The sequence below is a fragment of the Osmia bicornis genome, chromosome 10, assembly GCF_907164935.1.
Source record: "Osmia bicornis bicornis chromosome 10, iOsmBic2.1, whole genome shotgun sequence".
NCBI lineage: Eukaryota > Metazoa > Arthropoda > Insecta > Hymenoptera > Megachilidae > Osmia > Osmia bicornis.
Genome location: NC_060225.1, coordinates 5,206,361 through 5,228,281, shown reverse-complemented (window position 1 = coordinate 5,228,281; position 21,921 = coordinate 5,206,361). Strand labels below are relative to the sequence as shown.

The following is a 21,921-nucleotide window of genomic DNA, read 5'->3' as shown; positions in this document are numbered from 1 at the left end:
ATCCGTACACCGGGAAAATTAAAATATTGCTACTATTTCCATGCTATTTATTATGAAGAAGCATGATATACAATTATGATGTGTTATAAGCTACTTTACTGTTCTATAGACTCCAGTCGAACATTCTTCATATGAAGTATTTGATTTTCTAGGGCAGCTATTCTCTACAATTTGCAATACTTTGAATTAGAAATTAAAACTTTACATTTAAAATAACATTTATGATGTATAGTACCCTGAGATACTCCTGGGTCTGACATTCTGCTTTAGCCTCTGTTTCTGCTAGAAGCGTTCTATATTGTTCCTCTAGCAAGCCAACAACTTTGTCCATTTCACTTTGCTTTTTTCTATTCAAATACGTACATAACTCATTTTTCTGTTCTTGTAATCGTAGTTGTAAGGTTTTTATTTCTATATCCTTGTTCTGTGACAGAGCATATCGAGTAATATAATGTTACAGATTAAGTGTGAACAGAATTACCTTAATTATGTTAGACATTTTCTTCTCATAATCGTATTCCAATCTTTCTTTCGACTTTTCAAGCTTCATCACAGCTTTCTTCAAAGCAGAAACTTTAGACATTAAGTGTTCATTTTGCTTTTGACTTTCGTGATCTATTTCAATTCTCATTTTGCTGAATTCTTCTTTCATTGTTGTATATTGCTCAATTAACATTGCCTGCAATTTATCCCCCTAAAAAAAAGTACAATACTATTCAGTAATGTAGATGTAAATAAATTATGACATTTGCAATTTATAACAAAATACATCTTTAATCTTGGTTTCCAATTTTGCTTCTAAATCAGAAATTTTATCGCTCAACGTTTCAATTTCTTCTTTCCTTCCCGCATCTTTCTTTAACAATTCAGCGTCTTTCTTTTCAAGTAAATCTTGTTTCTGTTGCAGCTCTTTATCCTTTTCTCTTGTTAGCGCATCAAATCGTTCGCATATTAAATTAATTTTGTCCATCCACTGTTTCTCCATCTCTTTAATTCCTTTATCCTTAAAAATAACTTGTGTACTTCTTGCTTTAAAAATAAAACTTTCACCTCTTACCTTACCATGGATGATTTCTTCTAACTTTTCACTTATCATAATTATGCTGTTATTCAGTGTCTCGTTCTTCATTCGCTCATCCTCTAATTGATGCTTTAATTTAGTAAATTGTTCTACAACTGAATAATGATACTCTTGTATAGTTTCTTTGTAACTTTCCTCTAAGTAACTTCTTATTTTCTGCACCTCTGGCAACCTTAAACAATTTATAATTAATTTAAACTTATTAACTCTTTCCATTAGTGTTTAGTGATATACTAACTTAGCTTTTAAAGCAATTACATCAGCAGTTAATCGACTGACACTTGCGGATATATAATTATCCGCATTTCCATTATGATTCCCCCGATATTCTACCAACTGATTTTTTAAATATTCATTCTGTGCCTGTAGTTCTGTAATAATGGTATTAGATATGCATTTATACGTTGCTCATAGATTCTTTTGGTTTATTCTGATTAGTACTATAATTTCATACTCCTCATATCCATCATATGGTGTTTTATCAATGCATTACTTCGTTGATGTTGAACACATTTTGCACTTGGCCTTAAACAATTACGATGAGATTTCATGGCACAGTCTGATAGATCACTTACCGATGAACTAATACAGACCTGTATCACATATTCATTATTTCTTTTCTGTTAGGGCAAAATTTAAAAATCCTAATATAAGTACCGTATGATGGGGCTTAGGTAATGGTAGAAGAAGTCCATTACACGGAGGCCTACTGAAAATTCCTTTTATGTGACCTGTTTTCAGCTGCCTGTACAATTCCAAAAGATATTCGTTTCTCAAACGACGCTGCGAGGAAGCAGCGTTTAATTTATTAAGCCAAACCTTGCATAACTGTGCACTTTCTGCAGACGACAATTCTAATACATAAGGCCTGACACGTGCTAATGTTTCCTTATAACATTCGTCCAGTATTACATCAGTCTTGTTCATTATATTCTTCAATTTTTTACAAGATCTCTACATTTGTCAGTATTATTTCATTAGCCTGGCTATAGATACCATTTGAAACATGTAACTTAAGAAAAAGGCATTTTTTAAGATATTGATGCCTTTTAACAACTTGTTGCTTTTGTTTTTCACTAAATAACGAATATCACGAGATAGCCATGGATCACATAAAAGGTGAAAAAAACACGAAACGTTTGTTTTGCTCGATAAATAATATTTTAGAAGAGATTTATGTCATACAAAATAAAATCGTAAGTTGTGTGCTTGTTACATATATTTTATATAAAAACATTTATTTACTACTATCACTTTGATATAAGCTTTATCTACGTTCAATCCTTTACTATTTCTCTTGAATTATTACATCGATAAGTATATTTTAAAAACAATTATTAGTTCAGAAATTTAGTAATAAAAAAAGATTCCAGGAAATATATTGCGTATCGCATAAAATCTTTTTATACGGTTGGTTAATATATAGTTTTCATGAAATTTTTTCAAAGAGATTTCTAAAAGAAGTACAACAAGTATTTTCACATGCTATGGCTATAGTAAACGCAGATAGATAGAAGCATATGCCATTAAGCACAATAGCCAAAAAATATGTCTATCGAGCTTGATTACGTTACAAGAATCCTTTCATAGCCAAATATCACAGTACAGCTCATAAAATGACAAAGCTCCGTGACAAAATCATTGTCACAAGCTTGTTCACTCCTAAGCCATGTATTAAAATAATCGTTCCATCTTTTATAAAATTATATTCCATGCATACAGCACAGTATCACTTTTTCAAATCTATTTTTACTCTCCTACGCTATTTATAAAATAAAATAGTACAATTTACTAAATCATTTCGTACTTTGTTCATCAGCGTATCGCCACCTGTATCGGAAGTTGGTCATTGAGATCTAAAGCAGTAAATTCTGCAACATTTTCACGAAAGCATTAAATTCGACTATTTAATTTAATTTGATTTTCCGTAGTTTGCTTTAACTCTACGAGTTTTCCTTTCATGGGCTGAATATTTGTACCTATCCATTCATCGATCGTTGACGAAAAGAAAATACTTTCCATTTGAAATCTTAGGTATCCTTCTAAAGAAGATAATTCTAATAGCAATCTGAAAAAATCATGTCCGGTATTATGAAATCTTTTGGTGCAGATTGCTATAGAAATAAATCAGCTTACTCTGTAAAAGCAGGTACTAAGTTTTCTAACTGCATAGGATTCGTGTAATTATTTGCAACTTGCCAAGGATTCATCCATGTAGATATTCTGTAATATTATTATGATAAAAAAAGATAAGAATCGAAACTGCTTTTCCACTATTAATTTAAATTATACTTACTGTTCACTAGTAGTAATATTATGATATTTAACTCTAAAATTTAAAAACCATTCTATGCCTACTGCAACCTGCCATCCAGGAAACAGTAAGTTACTGGGTATTGGCGCGGGTCTTGGTTGTGGTGTTATATGCAAAGGATGATCAATGTATCCTAAACTCTTAGCCACTTGATTGTGAATTTGTTCAGAATACCCATGAAGCCAAACTTTCAAGCATAATGCTAATGATGGTATTGCTGTCGGTAATAATTCACACAATGTTGCATAATGGTCGTACCTAAAATACAGAATTATTTCAACTATTTCTTGTTCAACACAAACTTCGAATAAATTACCGTGACCATCCGGTAAAAGCTGTTCCCCGAAATTCATGAACTTTGTTCACGTGTACACCCAATTCCTCTAGCCACTTTTCATGATTACTTATATGGTGCCTTGTAACTGGTACGTGTTGAGAGGATCCAGTAGCGCCTTTAAATGCAGTAGCTGCCCAAATATGGGGAAATACTGCAGCATATTTGTCCCATAATCCTGAAAAATAATTTTAATATCATGTATTACAACATTTAAATATCAGTATTCAAAGCAATAAAAAATGTAAATTTTACCGAGAGGTAGAGCAAAATTATCTCTAGGATTGTAATGCCAAATCATAGGCTCTACATATTTTCCGATGTAATGATCTGAAAATTAGACAAAATATTTTTATGAAATTCTATGTGATACAAAGTAACAAAAATAAGTTATCAAGGTACCATTCAAAACCTGTAAATCTATAGATCTTAACATATCATCCCATATGACGATCTTTAAGTAGGGATATGTTTCTTGTACATATTGTGCAATGGCCAAAACATGTTCCAGGAACAAAGATGGTTTTCCATATTTGCTTGAGGCAGCGCGTTTTGTACAAATTGAGCAAAGGCCTAAATGCCAGACTTCGTCTGCACCTATGTGCAGATATTGTATGTCTGGGTGAAAACTAACTATTTGTCGAATCAAAGACTTTACCAAAGGCAATGTCCTTGGATTAGACGGGCAAATTGAGCTTGGAAAATTTTCTACCTCTCTCAAGGATCTCCATTCATCGTGTTTCAAGACAAACTGAAAATATTTACACATTAATCAAAATTATTATAACATGTAACTCTTGAATGATTCTCTCTTACCTCCATGTGGCCAAAGGTTTGCACTAAAGGAACAACTGCTAAGCCACAGTCTCCTGCAATTTGTAAAATGTGCTTAGCCTCTTGAGCTGTATACCCAATAGTTAAACTGTTTAATCCATTGCTCCCTATCTGAGATAGTTCTCGATTGTATGGGAATGTATCTTCCCATTCTAGGAGAAGCCCGGTGGCACCCCATGTCCTCAAAAGTGGAAACAACTAAAATGACAATTGCATATTATTAAAGATTATTTAACATTACAAAAATAGATAACACATATACATTAAATTATCTTTAAGAAATATCATGTACAGTTACAGCTATACATATGTATAATTTACGTATATATGAACATCATGCCGTATTACGCACACAAGTTCGTTCTATACGTCAGAAATTGAAGATAGCTTTTGTAACTGAACGGACATCGATCAAATAAAAAAACCACATGTTAATGACATTTGAAAAGCGTCATGGTAATTATGATTCGACGGCACTGCTGTCAGATAAGAGATATGGTGTGTAAACAATGCGATTGTTTATTCGGATAACAAACCTTTTCGAAATAACAGACTCGCGGTGGAGCACCCTTGAGATCTAAGTGAACGAGCCTACAAAAAAAAGAACATTACTCTGTGACGCGACAGTTACTCAATCGTAAAATAATTAGAAATTTATGTCAACCCAACGGCCGTTTACCTGTGCGAGCCAAACGTCAAGGCGTCCATCTTTCCTCCATTACTACAACGTTAATTAAAGAGCATAATATATCAGAATACTATTAATATTTTCTATTATACAGATAACGGCATTTATTTTTCTGTTCTCCATTATTTTACATTTATATTCATTCGTCAACCTATAATTTTATGTCATATTTTGATTAAAACGCGCGGATCATGATTCAAATTTGAACTCTTAAGTAAAATATTCTACTCGATTCTTATACAATTTTATGAAAGACATACGGTAAAATATATTTTTAAAAACGAACTTCGGAATATCCTTATTCTATACGCATCCATTCTTAAGTTTGCATTGTATAAGATAAGGAGTTATCGATATAAATGCTGATAATGAAATCAAGTAAAATGCATAGCTGTGTGCGCAAAACATAAAAGAAATAGGTTAAATTAAAAACCGTTCATCGACGAAATATAACTTTATTTCTGTATACGTTCAGCCTTATATAAAACATTACAACTGCACGCGTAATATGAACTTCCAAATGTATAGGTATTATTGGTCGTGTCCAAATGTGTAGGTATTACAGGTGCAGTCGGTTGTTGTAATGCGTACGATTGATGAATACGTCGGACGACAAAGTTATTTTATTTTTCTCTTATTTAAACAAGATTATCTTCCCTTGTTTTGCGAATATAATTACACACACAAGTCTCTCTTAATAGTCTTAATATTTCGACAATGTATTGTACATTTTCGTCGTGTACGCATAACATACCAAACGAATCATTCGAATGGTACACCGATTAGATGTATATTATAATCTTCTTTCAGGTGTCACTTAATTATCCGTAAGATTAGTACACGAGTCTAGTGTTTCATGGAAACATTACGCAAGGTTTCAACGAACACAATGTAGAAAATAATAAATTACGATAGGCACAGAATTGAAAACTATGAATGCAATGAATACTTGGCACTTTTCGTACGATTTATTTTACGGAAAGTGAACGTAGAATTATCGGATCTTATATCAGAGGAATAAGTATACGTTTCTTTTTTCGTTTGCTTTTCACATCTTTTACATTCTATATCATTGCGTTTGTACAGCTAGGTAAAACGATCAATTAGAAAAGAAAATATGTTAAACAGTGATTTTTATTATTCACAGTCACGCGAAATAATTCGCCTTGTTTGGATAATATTATCCTCATTCTTCTTCTTTTTTGCTATATGTTATCTCGTTTGTACAAGACTGATTCACCAAAGAATGGCTGACACGATGACCTTGAAAGTAAATTAATATTTCTTCTTAACTTAATCTTTACATAAGAGAAAGCTTATTAACTGGAACATAATTTTGATATATAATTAATGAAAGATATTAGTCGCGTGAACCACTCTTGATGTCTCATGTATACAAGTGTCAGGGCAGGAATATAACAACAGTCAGCGATATACAAAAATGCGATCGGTCATTTTAAAAAAATTGAGCTAATCTTAAAACTACGCTTATGTTACTTTAGGACACGAACAGGGGAAATCGATCGCCGTGTGCGCCAGCCTAGATTTCGTCGAACGTAAAAAAAAAGACAAAAAAAAACAGAACGGTGGAAAAGAGAACTGAAATAGAGCAACGAACGCGATCGTTATTTCGAAGGTTGACAATTAAAAGTTTCGTAACAACACGACAAACATCTATGCTAACAGAGCGACATCCGGTCGATCTTGACTATTTTTTTTAACAATTATTAATTTCTAGCTTCTCTTTTTTGATCGCACGATCAAAGCGTAATAGTATAGTTGTTCGTTAAATTCTCTCTTCTAATTTTCAAAAGTAACTCCATCCGTGCCACTTTTTAACGATTATCGTTACAAATAGGAATTTCAAATCTTTTTTTTCTTTTTTTTTTTTGAGGCCTTTGTTTCTTTGTTTTCTTTCCTGTCGCATAGATCATATACGTCCAACCGATAAATGAATTTGCGTATTACATGATTTTCCTTACTTTTTCTTTCTTTTTTTTTAAAGATACTAAAGAAAACTTAAGTCTACCGCCCATGATACGTCGTGATAAATAAATTAATTATACAATCTAAAGTTTACACCTTGGTATTTCGACCGTACTCCAAAATTTGTTTATGATAAAAAAGAAGATACCTGAAAAGGAAACGTTTTTTCACTGGTTCCTTCGTAATGGTACTAACTGCACTGTGGCAAGTGCCGCGAACTCACCCTTCGCTAGTCAAGACATCTTTTAATCTTGCTCTCGTGATCAAATGGTCGTCACATTTAAACCACTGATCTCTTTGCTGCCGTATGAAGGCAGTGTAGTGTCCAGTCTCCAAAGAACCTTCATGATTTATCACCGCAAACAGAGAATACCTATTATCGCTGAATGCCATTTCTTCTCCATTCTTTGACAGCCCGTCCATCATTGCGCTATTGTTGTTACCGTTTCGCCTATGTGACATAAAAGGTGTCATGTCTAATTGTTCTGGAAACGAGATGAACGTAGAGATCTTCTTGTCCTGAATGCTAGAGTGTTCGAATCGTTTTAAATGAAAACTGGCCACAATTGGTAGCTGCTTCATCGTCAATTGTTTGGTACTCTCTTGGTAGGTCTGACAATTGCTACACTTTATTTTAGCGCTAGATCCCAAATGCTCGGCGCGCGTGAACCTTTCCAAACAATCTAATAATGAGGTAGGAGGACCAGAGCTATCGGAACCAGACGCACTAGCTGCTGGGCCAAGATCCAAGGATATATCCCAGAACGGATCTATCGTCGTGGACACTCCGCTAAAAAAATAATTATATTAATATAGATACTTTTCGGTTACGATACAGTGTATTGTGCATTTGTGTCGTACTTGCACGCCTGACAAACCACGTCGCTTTGTAGACCACCGGTAAAGATCTGATCGATGATACAATTACAATGATGTGGATTATCTTTTACTAAAATCGGCGCTGCCTCGCAGTGTCTATGCAAAACGTCAAGTGTAGCTATAAAGAATTCATGAGCATCCTGCTGTTCGTAACCTGCTAAATGTCTCGCGTGCGTCCAGATTAAATGAAGAAGCTTGTGTAGCGTCAACGGTGCTTTGCTACCGGAGTAAAATTCCTGAAAAAGGTGGGACACTTCACAGACCAGGCATCGAGTCGGTTGTGGGCAGTGATGACGGTCAGCAAGGAAATAATCTCTTAACAACGGTGTGTGGATCAGTGCCTGGACAATGCAGTTCATGAAACATGTACTTCCAAGATTTATGAGTCCTCTTAAACCTACAAAAGATTATACGACAATTAGTATACATTTAACGTTTACTTGGCTCGAATGAACTCATACGATTCTTACCTATGGTAGAATTTTCTATAACGCGTCTTCTGCGCGGATGCTTCCTCAACAAATCTGCCTCTATTTGAGTGGGTTCCCATGCTCGATAAAATTCTCCAAAGCTCAATGATTTTGCAGATTCGCTCCACTGTGATTTGGCAACTGCCAATAATTCTCTATCGTATACGTAATCACCGCATTGGAAGCACAAAATATTTCCATAAGATAGGTCAACAGCTGTAACAATCAATCGTATAATTTAAAAGGAATAAACTGTTTAAACAGGCAATGTCAGTTTCTACACATAATTACCTAAAAAATGCTTTTTTGTCTTCGCATGTTCTTGTATATGACCCTTTACATAGCAGCCAAAGAATATACAGTGAAGACAAGAGTGAAGACGGTCTTTGTATGTTTTACAAGTATGACACAAACAGCTGACGGCCTAAAAAGTACACAAATTATTCATTTCTTGTATTGCATGAAACAAATATTGTTGTATTATGAAGTCAAGTATCATACAGATCAGATGAAAGCATTACTTTAGAAAAGATTTTGGAATATTTATGGAGTATTTTTTCATTCAAGGGTATGTTTAATGAAATACAATCGCATTGTATCGTAGAATGCTGCAAATATTCATCAGACGAACGGTACCAGCAGAATCATAAATCTGCAATACCGTTACTTTACGGGAGCAACAAATCTGGCAAAACTGTGTACCGACAGAGTAATCGTACAAGGCGGCCATTTTTAAATCCATCCAGGGAAGTACCAATTCGGAGCTAACAAATAAATTGCATCAAAATCGACATTTTTCTTTTATTGTATCTCTCAATTATCGCAACTAATTGGTACATTTATTTTGTATTTATCTTTATTCAAGAAATCATTTTGAAACGACTATTGTTTTCGAATCAAAACATCTCGTAAGGAATAATGAAGAAAAAAAAATATATACTGATCGAATTGAGTAACCTCCTCCTTTTTCGAAGTCGGTTAAAAAAGAAAAATATTAGGAGAAAAGAATGAAGAAGGAATTTCGAGTAAATTTTGCTTTTACGAATTTTCCAAAATGTTTTGCTAAGTATACATCAAAGTGTTTAATGTTCCCAAATAACGTAGCCAAAGATTGTTGAAGTTAACCGTTATATTTGAACAGAAAAATAAATTTCTCAGCTAAACGTCGCAATAAACGATGAGAAGCATCGATGGATCTCTTAAACCTACAAACACGAACGGACCACGAGAAAAGAGATAACACATTCCTGTTTTTAAAGTCTTGTAAACAATACGTGCGTGTTTGAAGATCGGGTTGTCATTCTAACATTTGCATACCCTGCGACTCAAGATTGCGAGTGACACTAGAAATGACAAAGAAAGAGAATGATCTTGCAACTTCCTATATTGCTAAGGTCTTCGATACCGCAGCAATTTCTCACTCTTTTTTTTCTTTTAATTGATCATTTTATCGTACGTCTAACGAATACGATACGTAGTAAGGCTAGCAGAGTACGAAATGAAAAATAATAAACGATGAAACGGTAAAAACATCCGAGTAAAGGCGAAAGTGAGAGAAAGAGACAAAGACAGAATCTTGGCCACGGATCACGCAAGAAAAAGATAGTCGCACCTTTCTTACGCGTGCCTCGGTCGACGTGCTGGTCACGAAATAGGAGTGTATCACTTTGTACGGCTGGATACCCTTGGCTGCTTTGAAATTATTCAAGTGTATGCAGCCATGGTCGCTCATCTCAGGCTGGCACGACCGACGCTGCCGTGTCTCCTTCTCCTCAGCCTGGCAAAAGCCGTGGACGAACTTTGATGCTCGCCGGCCTTCCTCGAAGCTAACCACCAAAACGATGACCACGACGAACAGAAATCTGACCACCGACGCGACGCAGACAACGACGGGCCGTCGACGACGGGCACGATTACGTGGATCAGTCGCTTGACGACGACGACGGCGGCAGCAGCGACGACGACGATGACGGAGGCTGCTCTGTGCGGGGCGTAGCACGCTGGCCTTGGCAGGAGCGCGCGTGTCGTTGACATGGAAAACCGCGTGAGCCTTGGAAAAAAAGAGCGCAAGGGTTGCCCGTACAGTGTCGTAGCCGGTCGATCGCTGTCACTCCGCACCGATCTATCCCCGATGGGTGGAAAGAGACGGACAAATGGAAGAGGAGAGATAGACGAACAGAGATAGAGGCGCGCGCGACTGACCGACGAGACAGACGTTATTTCTTTATACCTACGATATAGGGGTAGCCCGCAAATACTTTCGAAGTCGATCTATTCAAGGGAAAGCACCGTTTTGGATCTTACGACTTCTCGTGTCCACGTTTTTCGATACCCGGGTGCTTACAGACACCAGCCGGTCACTGCAGGCGCTGCCGGTACGAGGCAGCCCCTCTGTGTCCCCACCACTAACGGTAGAACGTTCTCAGGAATGACTCTTGGAAGGGTGCTTAGGGTTCCTTTTCTCTTGTTTCAGTTTCTACCACCAGGAACTAAAATCATCTCGGAAATAAAACATTTAACTTTAGAATCTGGCAGTATTAACGAAATTGGAAGAGATTTCGTAATGTTGTTCTCGTCTGGGAAAAGACTTCTGATTGACAGAGCGCACGTGGTTTCAGATCCTGAAATCGGAATCGATTATGTATTGATGCAAACAATGTCTACCAATAACAAGGTCTGTACTTTACGTATTTATTTATGATTGGCTATAGAAGCTCTTCTTTTCAAATTTCATAATGAAAGATTATTTAGAGAGAGATTCAGGGATGAGAGATGCAAGGATATAACAGATGCAGGAATGTAAAGAATGCAGGGATGTAAGGGATGGGCGGTATATAAGGGATGCAGGGATGTAAGGAGTGCAGGAATGTAAGGGATACAGGGATTGATACATTGAATAACTAAAATAATAGAAGAATTTAAGTCAATTAAATAAATAACTGAGAAAATAAATGATGGGCATTAAATAAATAACTCAAAAATGAAATTGGGTAAATTAAATAATAACTAAGTTGCTTTTTTGAAATGACTTATTCACAAAGGTGCACGATGTGAATATAGGTTTGTCAAACAATTATAATGATAAATTGTTCAGTCTTGTGCTGCTTTTGATTAATTTCTAAAAAAAAAAAAAAAATAGAGAACAAAGAAATATCGATTGAAACGATTTGATCTTGCATTCGAGAAATGTAACGATCAATTATATGCAGACTTGCTAGATAAGAATGCTTTTTATCGACTTTCAAAACAGCGGTCATAAATTAAATTTTTTGAATTCTATCTCAGCGCCATCTATACAAAAACGGCTGAAACTACTCGACAAGTTATCGATCGATTTTCCGAAACAAGAGAACACTAGCGCCAACTATCGGAGAGCAGCGGAAACTACTGTAAGTCGGTAAGTAGCTTCTGCTGGTCGAGTAGTTTCAGCCGTTTTTGTATAGATGGCGCTGAGATCGAATTTTAAAAATTCAATTTATAGCGGTCTTTTTAAAATACAAGTTTGTCAAACAATTATTTTAATAGTTTTTCAGTCTTGTGCTGATTTGAAAAGAAAATAGAATCAGAGGAAATGAAAATTGGTTCTTTTCAGAAAATAATCAGTATTGAACTCTTCGGAATAAACCGCGCATGCCAAACAATTCCGCTTGACAACCAGTGATCCAAATAACGTCAGCGTGCTGTCAATACTGACAGCTAGTAAGACGGCCTATCAGATTATCGAACTCTATTCATTTTCCTCTTTTTATTCACAGGGTTCAAGCAATTCAACGAATGCATTAGAAGAGAAGATCGAATTTCCATTGCAGAAAGTAAGTAGCATGTTTCTAACATGCACCTCGCTCAATTTTCCCTATCAGAAGTATTTTACATATAGTACAATTTTACATCTGTTAATGTAAAGAAACGTGTTTCAAACAATATATTTTACATTTACAATTTTCTTCTATTCTATCGCAACAATATATCTAATTATTAATTAACTGCAACCGTTATACTTGGTTGAAACACATCTCAACAGGCTACTACTTTTTCTCAGACAGTAACTTTAAAAGAAAAGTCTCCCTTATACATTGGACGTGGAGACGAGCTTTTTTTAGAACGTCGCATGTGAACGACCGACAAAGTGAAAAGACTGGCTTGAATAAAGTACGAGCTGAATTAAGCGAGAATGACCGATACCACGAGATTATGCCAGCCTCATCAGATCCGGAAGAAGATGAAGAAGCCTTCCCAGCAAAGAGAATTCTTCAAGTAGATTCGATTCATACGTGTATTTTTAAAAATATAATTAAAAATCTATGATTAGAAACTATGACCAATTATACAATTTAAATTTTTACATACTAAGCAGAAATGATAAATTACTAAAGTTTTAATATAGATAATTTTGCTATGTAGAACACAGTACTACTTTACAAAGGGACATGAACATCTGGGAAAAGCGAGAAACGTTTTCGAGGAGCGGTCGCCATTCGCTTATCCCCCTTGCTCTCTCATGTTCTCATATTTTCAATATTGGAAAGCGCAGAAACGTTCCGCGAATTTGGCCCGAAGGAGTGGAGTTTATCAAGATAAAGAAGGACATGAACTTTTGCGAACACTTCGTGTGAGCAGTCTGAATCTATCATTGTTCAAAAGCCAACAAGAATTTACATACTAAATAGCTGTATAATTTTCACTAAGGTCGACGTGGATATTGAAGCTTTGGAGGCGAAGAAGCACAAAGATTTACACGAAGGAATAGCCATCACTGACGTGGATCCAGAATTCTTTAAAGAATTGGCTGGCAGAGTTGTGAAAGAAAAGTTCTCAGTGAACGAATACGTGAACGATATCCGCAACATTTTCAAGGCTCGACTATTAGCGGGACAGGAAATGGATGATTGCATCCTCATCGACCAGCAGTTTGTCGAGGAACAGAGAGTATTAAACAAAATCAAGGTCTTATCCTGTTTCTTTTGGCTCGGTACATTTAACAACCTCTCCATTAACTATATTAATCAAATTTTCCTATCAGAAACGTTATCGTCAATACGTCAGCGCCTTCGAGGACTTTCTGTCGAAGGATCACGAGCAAAGCATGAAGATCCTCGAGGAGGCCGAAAATGAGAGCAAAAAGACAAAAGAGATCACTCTGAGAAGAAATCAGCTCTCCAAGGAATTCGGTCAGGTCAGACTTGACGTGTACTACTGGGAGGAGAACTGGAGAATGGTGAAGATGTGCCAAAGATTTTTGTACCAAGTGTCACCAGACTCCTGGCGCACTGAGCACGACTGGATCTATCGTACAGAATCCGCAGAGACCATTGATACAGTTCATACTGACGTTATATTCGGTCGTTATCGCATGCTGGAGAAAGTTCCATCCATCGACGTCTTGATAAGTAATGTATCTCCTTTCTTCCTTGCTATTACTTCCTCGAAGATTCTTTAATCTTGAAAGACAAATTTTGTATTACTATATTATTATATTATTCAGGCAATTTATTTTTTATCTTACTCCATATATTACTAGAAAAGAATGACATTTTCAGAGAAGAAATCTAGGGAAACAGAGCAATCTTTGTGAGACTCCTCTCTGCCCATTCCTGATCTATAGAGTGTGAATAGAGATGAGCAGAAGTTTGTAGAGTAGTTGGAGGATTTAGGTATGAATGAAGAGTAGTTAGAATCGAACAGAAAGGTTCGAATGTCTGCGAAAGGGAAGAATACTTACAGCTGCGAGATTTTCTAGAGCGTATCAGTGGCAATTAAGAATACATTGAGAGTTTAGTCTAAAAAGAGTATATTAAGAGTATAAAATCAAGTCAATATACAATTGTTAACTTACTTTAAGCCTTTCAAAGGGAATCATTGATTTTCAGATTTGTTCGAGGAGGATATTAGATACGCAGGTCCAGCCGAGCTGTATTTCGAGGATCCACAGGACCTAATCCGGGTATTTAGATCAATAGAGATGCAAAATTTGAACGCGTTGATTCATCTGGAATCTCTGGCAGAACCACTGACAGAGATGATATTGACAATCCACACTGCAGAAGCTAAGATCAAGTCAGAAGTCGAGGAGCTGACCAACGCCATCGACGAGCTGAAAGCAAGTATTCTTATCAGTAAAAATGATTAAAATATAGAAACAGAAGAAGAATATTGATTCTCTTTTTGTGTTAATCAAAAGAAGGATAAAAGAATAAGTAAAGAACGAAAGCAAATGAAGAAAGCTCATGTTCGTTGAAGGATTCCATTGAAAAGCTGGAGAAGAGGGCGGTGGATTTGGAGCAGTACGCGAACAGGCTATTGGAGAGCATGTTTCGCGAGGCTGTTTGTTCCGAGGAGGTGCTCCGTCTTCAAGTGTTCATCGAGGATGCTTACGAGTCTTGTGTCGGCCCGAATGACGCTGATTTGGACACTTTCGCGATGATGAAGTGGATCGAGAAGACCCACGAGGAGCTGAATCTGACGCTGGACACTCTGCCGCCGGAAGTGGTACAGAGTTACGAGAAGGAAGGCTTCAAGCAAGAGCTCAAGGCACTGAAGGAAACTGAGAGCGCTGCTAGAAAGGCGAGAGACAGAAATTACTATTCAAAGTTTCATAGAATTTTACTTTACCAAATAATACTCACCATGTTTTTCTGTTTCACAGTTCGAGCTTATGCACAGATTGTTAGCCTCTTTGAAGCGTGCAATGGAACCTCCTCCGATAAAAAGACGACCTTTAATGTGGCGTTCGATACCGACCAGTCAAAGGATTAAAGAAACTTCACGTCGACTGGAGCCTACCGAAGAAGAAGTTCAGTATCTTACCTTCTTCACCAAGTATTGCAAGGCGGAGGACTTCGTCGCCTATCGTTCTCAATTTCCTGACGACTTCGACCTCACTTTCCAAACCCGACGTCGCGAGACCATCCTTGAAGACGACGAGGAAAGCTCCGAGAACGAGGGCAAGGAGGACAACGAGAATCCTGACAGCTGATCGATCCATCTTTCCTTAATAATTTAATAATAGAACATTGTGTTGAAGTCTGCTGACGTTGTACCTTATACATGGGCGAGTCTCTCATTTTATATTCATTTATTTCCATACTTGTCCAGATGTATTTTATCCTGGTAAAAGAAAATGTATTATTTATTAAGTACTTTTTTTATTACACTAATAACTAGTTATATTACCAGTTAGGGAAGTGGACAATTTTTGGAATTGGTAATATAAGGAGGGATCTCTCTCAACTGGCAATATAGCTAGAGTTTACTGTAGAAATTACAGTGGTACCTCGGTATACGACCTTAATCCGTTCCTGATGTTTGGACTTATACTTGTATGATCAGTCAGTTAATAATACATTAACTCCGAATATAATTGATCATTAATTTAATTTTTCCTCTGAGATAATTATTTAAAAATGATGCAAATTCACAGAAAAAATTTATGTCGAGCAAAATTTGTCACGTCCAAATAGGACGTATACCGAGGTACCACTGTACTTAGAATGGTACCTTAAAATTTTCTAATTTAAGACATAAATTTCTCAATAAAATCGATGAGACTTGCATAACCACAAGTGGAGAGACGTAATCGATTCGCAGCTACAGAAGATCGAATCGTTCCAAGATCGTTCCGCTACTCGTCAATTATTCAGTCTACCATATTCCATGATTTCAATATTACTTTCACAGACGGGGCCGTTCTGAATAATTCATCAAGCTTTCAGGATCGAAAATCTTCGTCGTCCAATTAAGTAATTGAATTAATCAAATCTGCACGCTCGAACGGTCGATAGGAAACTTCCGTGTTTCTTGCGATTCTTCTTTTTATTTCATAAATTGAAATTGCTCGCGCGGCGTGGAAACGATGCACCCGTTGCAGTTTTTTAACGCTGGCTCCATGTGTTTCTTGTTTACGAGGGAAACCGCAGACGCGTGCCAACGCGAATTATGGCGTTTCAAGTTTTAATGGAGCGAGCGTTCCTCGAAGAACAGACGTCTATTCGCTGGGTTAAAAATGAAAATTTCACGAGTCCCCTTCGCGGGAACGCGTTCCTTTATCTCGCCCTGGATTTCTCTGAAATTTCTTTGCTTCCTTCCTTTGATTTCCATCTCAACCTCTCAGCATTTAAAATTGCAAACTTCCAAGATCAATTTCATATCGGTATTTCTGAAACAGAAAGTTGGAACTTGAAAATTTACACCACTTTCATCTGTCGCGAATGGTTTATTCTGCTCGGCTGAATTACCGCGAGACCAGAGAAACGAAAAAAGGAAACGAAACGAAATTAAGAGAGCTCCGTAGGTTCGAGATGGAGCAGCTTCATCACGAAATTCCTTCGCGACAAGAGAAAAAGAGAAACCACCAGCCTCCATAACTCGAGATTACTTTCGCGAAAAAAGCTTGCTGCGAAGAATGCTCATAGGTTCCTTCTTTGCATTCTCCTATCCCAAAGGACACTAGCTGGAGTCTAGCAAGAACAAGAGGATCCCCGTTGCCGGATGGGAAGACAGAGAGAAGACGCGTGTACAAGCCGGGAAAAACAATCTGAAAAAAGAGGGAAAGAGTTTAAAGGAGGGAAAGTAATTTCAGGAGTGATGCAGTGAAAAAAAAAAAAAGTAGGACAGAAACGAGAAAATGCACGTCAAGAATTATATAGCGAATCGTTCCTCTCGGGGGGAATAATTTCCATGAACAGGGATAAACAAATTGGCATTGCTATTAATTTATGAACCGAATTAACGCTTAATAAACATGGTTATTAATTTACCACGGCCGACCTGGTTCTCTGCAATTACCAGATTTCATTAGCGAATTAATGATTATTTTGATTCGCTTATCCCTTTGATGATTTATAAATGACGTTAATTATTTCAAGTTTCATAGTGACATATTTTAACAGTTTGTAACAAAGGGATGTAATAAGGATCATTTACAATGATATCCAACTATCCAACCCTCCATTCCTTTGCTCTACAAGTGAAATCGATGGCAGACACGTGCTACTCGACTGACTCCCAGCCACCCTCTCACCTTTACCCTTCCATTTCTGGTTATTTCGTGTCGAGATGATAGACCCTGAAGAATTCTCACTTACTTAGGCGTTTCAACCCTGATTCTGACCCTCGATTCCACTCTATCTGTTAATAAAAATGTTGAGCAGTTAATATTATGAAATAAGATTCTTATTGACTATCAAATAATATTTCCTTTGAACGAAGATAATAATTGTCATATAGATACAATAGGCGCTCTTTAATTCCCTGCTAGGAATGGCTACATAGCTAAACAGATAAATGCATAATTGTTTCAAACAAAGGAGTAACCAACGAATAGCACTGTGATAATTCCTCGTTTCTTAAAAAGACCAGCCAGCGAAGGTTCGTATTACAGGGAATAATCGAGCGGTTATTGTAGTTTGCATGGTCCTAGAAGAATGGCAAAGGTCGGATTTTACGTACCTTCGGCAGACCTATCGTGATTATCCCCATGGCAACGAGGATTTGCTCGATAGCGCAGTGGCTAGGGTGCTCTTCAACCAGCGCCAACCACCCCTTCTTTCTCTCCCCTGTTTATCGTCCGTCTGTTTTCAACCCTCGGCTACCTTCTCTCCTTTCGAACCGCGTACTTTGCCCTTTATCACGTTCCTCTGCTCCTCCTCTGCTATATTATTCACCATTCAACTGTCGGTGAACTGTTCGCGAAAAGAGAGCCTCTTTTGTCTCGTCCAACACTCATCCTTGCGTTCGAAACCGACTTCCCTGCATCGGATCACGCCTCCTAATATTTATGCTTGTTTTCTTCGTGTCTGCTGGTTCTTCTAAGCGAAAGACGAAAGGGTTTAGTGCTATAGGACATCAACTTTTCTTTGTGCAGAAAGTGGTGAAGTGGAATTTCAAGATTTTATTAAAGAGAGTTGGATTCTGAGGATATTAATAAGGTATTTGATAAAAATTAAATTGTTATAATAAAGAAATTACCGAGGAAGCGAAATTACCATTTAGAGGGAGCCCAGGGCCGGCCCTGGGCCTAGGCAGACTAGGTGGCCGCCTAGGGCCCCCATAAGACGATTTTGCATCTAAGAACTTTTTACTTGAATATTAATCGATGTGAATGGAAGTTTTAATGTTAATTTTATAAATTTTATTTGAGGTACTTTTTTTTATGTCAAATATGTGAAGGGGCCCTTCTTCGGAGCTCGCCTCCCTGAGGGAGCTGTAAGGCCACCCTTTTTTCAAAATACTAATCCTTCCTTAATTAGATAACGTAACTACCTTTTACATTTTCAAAAGAAGAAACAAAAAGCTTCTGTGTGTCACACTTTCCTCCTGCAAACTCCTCTTTCTTTCATACCTCCACACCACGTGAACGCGTCCTCTTTGATTTTCGCGGGAAAAGCTAAAAAAAGAAACAGAACAGAAAACGTAAATCTGCTGTTAATCCAGCAGCAGCCGGACAATTTCAACAATGGATCTCCGTAGTCCTGGTGAACTACTTTATTCGTTATTCAGCCGTCCGTGAACTCGGAATAAAAGAGCTCTTTGTCTCGAGTGCTACTCGTCCACGCGTTTTAAATACGAAACCGTCTCTGCTGTATGCTCTCCTACACGAGGCGACATTGTTTATAGTACCTAGTTGAATATTATTACGATTGAAAAATAGTTAATGAAATTCTTAACTAAATAGTAATATTTCCAAAAGTTTCTTTTTTCCCACTTTCATTAGAAATAATTTGAGAAATTAATCGAAATCCGGGTAAAATTAAAATATAAACTTCTGGATGTCCAAAAAATCAGAATAGCAGCTTTATATGAATGTTTTCCAAGAAATTAAACCATATAAGATGAGAAAACTTACAGCTATTTCTTGGTGAAATTCAATTCGTAAATAAAGTAATCGTCGGAAAGTCGTGTAATTGATCTTTCAAACTTTCTCACGAGCTACACTTGGAAACCCGAGCTGATCTTGTAAAGACAAGAATAATTAGCTGTTCTTTCTTGATTGATCTATCTTGTGCATAGAATGCTTGAAAATAAAAAGAAATAACAAAGCATAATAAATTGAATTCCGTTGAAAGCAATGATCTCTTATCCGAACGATTGAAAGATCTTAAAAAGTTAATCAAAAAAATCATTAATTTATACTAAGAATTCTATTTTGTTTGTTAGCAAACAAAGTTAAATTGGATGCTGTTAATCTGTTCAATTTTAGGTCGCCGACTTCGCCAGTGAAACTAATGCCATCTTGTCCCCCTCGTGGCTACACATTCGGGTTAATTAGGTTCATTAAAGTGGACGGGCAGCGGCGACACGAGCTCTTAGCGTCTTTGTTCGTACTTATAAACATCTTCGATAAGAAACTAAGGAAAATTGTAATTGCGTTCGACTTATTTGCTTCAGTCAAAGAAAAAATAAAAGGGTAGTCATTTGAAAAAATCCACTCGATTGAATCCAAACTGTATTCGCAGTCTTTTGATCTAAAATTAAAAAATGAAATTTTTATTTCTGTTCCTCTGACAATTTCAATCGTATCGAGTTCTTACTTGGTACCATTTCCGGTAAAGGAAAGAGCCTTTGAACAGGCGCCAGGCGAGTGGGCGTTCATGATATCGGAAGAGAGATTAATTTCATAAAATCCTACGCTACCTTATACGTGCCTATGTGCAATCTTGTTCGGCTGGGGAACCGCGTCGCCTTTTCTATCCACGTTTCTATACAAGGAGCGAACTATAACCCGAGGCGCCCACGAATCGGCGCCCACGTCGATTTTCAGCACTTTTGATACCGGATGTCTTTCCATCTTTCCTGTGTTCCCTGTTACCATGATTAGTAGATCAATCGTATCATTTAAATCTATAACAAAATGAAAACTGTCAATCTGTATCACTTTAAACCCTTTCACACTATCCCAGTTTGGAAAATTTGATGTCCCATCAATAAAGCTTGTAACATCATTGTTGTTGATGGTGCGTCGTTATGGGGTCGTTTATGCGTTTCTAAGACCTTCAAACTTTCAAGCAGAAAAATGATTTAATCTTAATAATAATCACCTGGAGGAGAAATAACTGTTCCCGGTAATGGGAACTCGAACTGAATTTTTCGCCGTATTGAAAGGGTTAAATCCTCTTCGATTTGATCCCGAGTGTACACGCATGGTTGTCTCTCCTTCGTTTAACACTTTCAGACGGCACTGTACGCACATGTGCATCTAAATATATTCGCATACGAAGCACGTGCTGCACCGCCTACAAGCAACACTACGTATTCTCAACGATGATCCGAGGAAAGCCCTCTCGTGTCTCGAGAACACTCGCGGCAAAGTTTTCTCGGGAAAAAATCTCTGTTGAAAAATAATTTATCTTTGTTTCCGTGGGCTCGTTTTAGTCGCGTTCGGCTTAACAGAGCGAAAAAGCATCGTTGACACGAGGAAACTTTGCGTTACGTTAATAAAGCGAACGGTGCGAAGCTGTTTTTGAAAATTATTTAATGTACCGTCGTTTAGTCCGTCTGGGCTTATTTGCAAGCTCAGTGTACTCGTCTCTCGAGTATTTTCAATGCAAAGAGACCACTCTGATCACTCTCTTCCGGCAATTATGCTTACCACTTCTTCTTCCCCGGCATGATAATAACAAGGCGAATGTTTCAATTGAAAATAGGGTAATGTATACGCTTATTGACCCCCGTACAATGATTTTTTGTTCTAAGTTGATAATGAGTAGAGTTTTATGGTCGCTCCTAACATAAAGATAAAGCCACGCAGTAAGCTTCTAAAGGATTTAATTTGTAAAAAATGAAATAATAGAAATGGAAAATTTTCAAAAGACTATTAGAAGCGAAAGAAAAATGAACAAGACATTAATGTCGATAAATCAAGTATTACAGAAGCGTGAAGCAAGCGGAAACGGGACTTTAATGCGACATGGAATCGGGTGAATGTTGTAGGTCGATAAGTCCCGATTATTGACCCCTGTACAATGATTAACCCTTTTCCTGAGAAGTAAGTCGGGTGGCGGACCATGGAGAGACCCTCAAGACGGTGCGGCGGACCAAGGAGAGAGTCACAATTTTAATTTTAATTATTATAATAAAATATAATTATCTTTCATGGTCCGAATAGAAATATTATAGAATTAATTCTACTTTTCTAGGAAAAGGATCCCAACGTTACAGTACGAAACGAGGAAAGTGTCCAATTATTCGTTTATTTCGAGAAGTTCATCAGATGGTATCTAATTTTCGCCGCATCCGTCGTCCAAACGTACATATATTGTTCCCATTGTAACGATACAAACTTTCTATCATTGTTTCCGCGAACGTTCGCAGACTTCCTCTCTAACGAGGCAACGTTTTACA

At 37.0% G+C, this 21,921-nt stretch overlaps 5 protein-coding genes and 1 long non-coding RNA gene across 11 annotated transcripts; 1 reads left to right on the top strand and 5 right to left on the bottom strand.

Annotated features, from left to right (window-relative positions):
- Window positions 1-85: 85 nt before the first annotated feature.
- Window positions 86-1,711, bottom strand: LOC114877246 (rho-associated protein kinase 2-like). 2 transcript variants are annotated; one of them, XM_046287590.1, is made up of 7 exons: window positions 1,536-1,711; window positions 1,320-1,452; window positions 1,058-1,253; window positions 770-1,003; window positions 482-694; window positions 236-424; window positions 86-164 (listed from the first exon to the last, which is right to left on the bottom strand). In XM_046287590.1, the coding sequence occupies exons 1-7, from the start codon at window positions 1,630-1,632 to the stop codon at window positions 96-98; spliced, it is 1,131 nt and encodes a 376-aa protein (XP_046143546.1). In that variant the 5' UTR covers window positions 1,633-1,711; the 3' UTR covers window positions 86-95. The 2 variants fall into 2 exon arrangements, with proteins under 2 accessions (XP_046143546.1, XP_029045405.2); XM_029189572.2 differs by having other exon boundaries at window positions 770-1,253.
- LOC123988276 lies at window positions 1,691-2,147 on the bottom strand. The gene has a single exon (XM_046287591.1). The coding sequence runs from the start codon at window positions 2,006-2,008 to the stop codon at window positions 1,691-1,693; it is 318 nt and encodes a 105-aa protein (XP_046143547.1). The 5' UTR covers window positions 2,009-2,147.
- A 131-nt stretch (window positions 2,148-2,278) lies between these two features.
- LOC114877243 (hexosaminidase D-like) lies at window positions 2,279-5,562 on the bottom strand. The gene is made up of 9 exons (XM_029189565.2): window positions 5,243-5,562; window positions 5,100-5,154; window positions 4,546-4,761; window positions 4,132-4,480; window positions 3,985-4,059; window positions 3,712-3,907; window positions 3,378-3,653; window positions 3,218-3,304; window positions 2,279-3,149 (listed from the first exon to the last, which is right to left on the bottom strand). The coding sequence occupies exons 1-9, from the start codon at window positions 5,269-5,271 to the stop codon at window positions 2,975-2,977; spliced, it is 1,458 nt and encodes a 485-aa protein (XP_029045398.2). The 5' UTR covers window positions 5,272-5,562; the 3' UTR covers window positions 2,279-2,974.
- A 128-nt stretch (window positions 5,563-5,690) lies between these two features.
- Window positions 5,691-10,949, bottom strand: LOC114877242 (ubiquitin carboxyl-terminal hydrolase 22). 2 transcript variants are annotated; one of them, XM_029189564.2, is made up of 7 exons: window positions 10,817-10,949; window positions 10,199-10,636; window positions 8,878-9,010; window positions 8,587-8,802; window positions 8,099-8,513; window positions 7,461-8,027; window positions 5,691-7,385 (listed from the first exon to the last, which is right to left on the bottom strand). In XM_029189564.2, the coding sequence occupies exons 2-7, from the start codon at window positions 10,316-10,318 to the stop codon at window positions 7,328-7,330; spliced, it is 1,509 nt and encodes a 502-aa protein (XP_029045397.1). In that variant the 5' UTR covers window positions 10,319-10,636; window positions 10,817-10,949; the 3' UTR covers window positions 5,691-7,327. The 2 variants fall into 2 exon arrangements, with proteins under 2 accessions (XP_029045397.1, XP_029045396.1); XM_029189563.2 differs by having other exon boundaries at window positions 10,821-10,949.
- LOC114877241 lies at window positions 10,892-15,715 on the top strand. 4 transcript variants are annotated; one of them, XM_029189559.2, is made up of 10 exons: window positions 10,892-10,961; window positions 11,060-11,260; window positions 12,342-12,398; window positions 12,626-12,840; window positions 12,988-13,195; window positions 13,273-13,530; window positions 13,607-13,973; window positions 14,454-14,683; window positions 14,824-15,147; window positions 15,230-15,715. In XM_029189559.2, the coding sequence occupies exons 4-10, from the start codon at window positions 12,758-12,760 to the stop codon at window positions 15,557-15,559; spliced, it is 1,800 nt and encodes a 599-aa protein (XP_029045392.2). In that variant the 5' UTR covers window positions 10,892-10,961; window positions 11,060-11,260; window positions 12,342-12,398; window positions 12,626-12,757; the 3' UTR covers window positions 15,560-15,715. The 4 variants fall into 4 exon arrangements, with proteins under 4 accessions (XP_029045392.2, XP_046143544.1, XP_029045391.2 ...); XM_046287588.1 differs by having other exon boundaries at window positions 10,906-10,997; window positions 12,630-12,840; XM_029189558.2 differs by having other exon boundaries at window positions 10,906-10,997.
- A 3,045-nt stretch (window positions 15,716-18,760) lies between these two features.
- LOC114877247 lies at window positions 18,761-21,115 on the bottom strand. The gene is made up of 3 exons (XR_003789536.2): window positions 20,619-21,115; window positions 20,215-20,421; window positions 18,761-18,967 (listed from the first exon to the last, which is right to left on the bottom strand). It is a non-coding gene; the product is annotated as an uncharacterized LOC114877247 (long non-coding RNA).
- Between the last annotated feature and the right edge of the window lie 806 nt (window positions 21,116-21,921).

What these genes read in the sequence shown, in the direction of transcription:
- LOC114877243 (XM_029189565.2), bottom strand. Translation starts at nt 5,271, where the DNA reads ATGGACGCCTTGACGTTTGGCTCGCACAG. An exon ending in AAACCTTTGGCCACATGGAG is followed by an intron (nt 4,481 to 4,545) that starts GTAAGAGAGAAT and finishes AAATATTTTCAG; the next exon opens with TTTGTCTTGAAACACGATGA. An exon ending in GCTTTTACCGGATGGTCACG is followed by an intron (nt 3,654 to 3,711) that starts GTAATTTATTCG and finishes TCTGTATTTTAG; the next exon opens with GTACGACCATTATGCAACAT.
- LOC114877242 (XM_029189564.2), bottom strand. Translation starts at nt 10,318, where the DNA reads ATGAGCGACCATGGCTGCATACACTTGAATAATTTCAAAGCAGCCAAG. An exon ending in CCGAGGCACGCGTAAGAAAG is followed by an intron (nt 9,011 to 10,198) that starts GTGCGACTATCT and finishes TGTACTTTTTAG; the next exon opens with GCCGTCAGCTGTTTGTGTCA. An exon ending in GTGGTTTGTCAGGCGTGCAA is followed by an intron (nt 8,028 to 8,098) that starts GTACGACACAAA and finishes TTATTTTTTTAG; the next exon opens with CGGAGTGTCCACGACGATAG.
- LOC114877246 (XM_029189572.2), bottom strand. Translation starts at nt 1,632, where the DNA reads ATGAAATCTCATCGTAATTGTTTAAGGCCAAGTGCAAAATGTGTTCAA. An exon ending in CCATATGATGGATATGAGGA is followed by an intron (nt 1,453 to 1,535) that starts GTATGAAATTAT and finishes CCATTATTACAG; the next exon opens with AACTACAGGCACAGAATGAA. An exon ending in AGACCCAGGAGTATCTCAGG is followed by an intron (nt 165 to 235) that starts GTACTATACATC and finishes TGCAAATTGTAG; the next exon opens with AGAATAGCTGCCCTAGAAAA.
- LOC114877241 (XM_029189559.2), top strand. Translation starts at nt 12,758, where the DNA reads ATGACCGATACCACGAGATTATGCCAGCCTCATCAGATCCGGAAGAAG. An exon ending in AACTTTTGCGAACACTTCGT is followed by an intron (nt 13,196 to 13,272) that starts GTGAGCAGTCTG and finishes ATTTTCACTAAG; the next exon opens with GTCGACGTGGATATTGAAGC. An exon ending in CTGAGAGCGCTGCTAGAAAG is followed by an intron (nt 15,148 to 15,229) that starts GCGAGAGACAGA and finishes TCTGTTTCACAG; the next exon opens with TTCGAGCTTATGCACAGATT.
- LOC123988276 (XM_046287591.1), bottom strand. Translation starts at nt 2,008, where the DNA reads ATGAACAAGACTGATGTAATACTGGACGAATGTTATAAGGAAACATTA.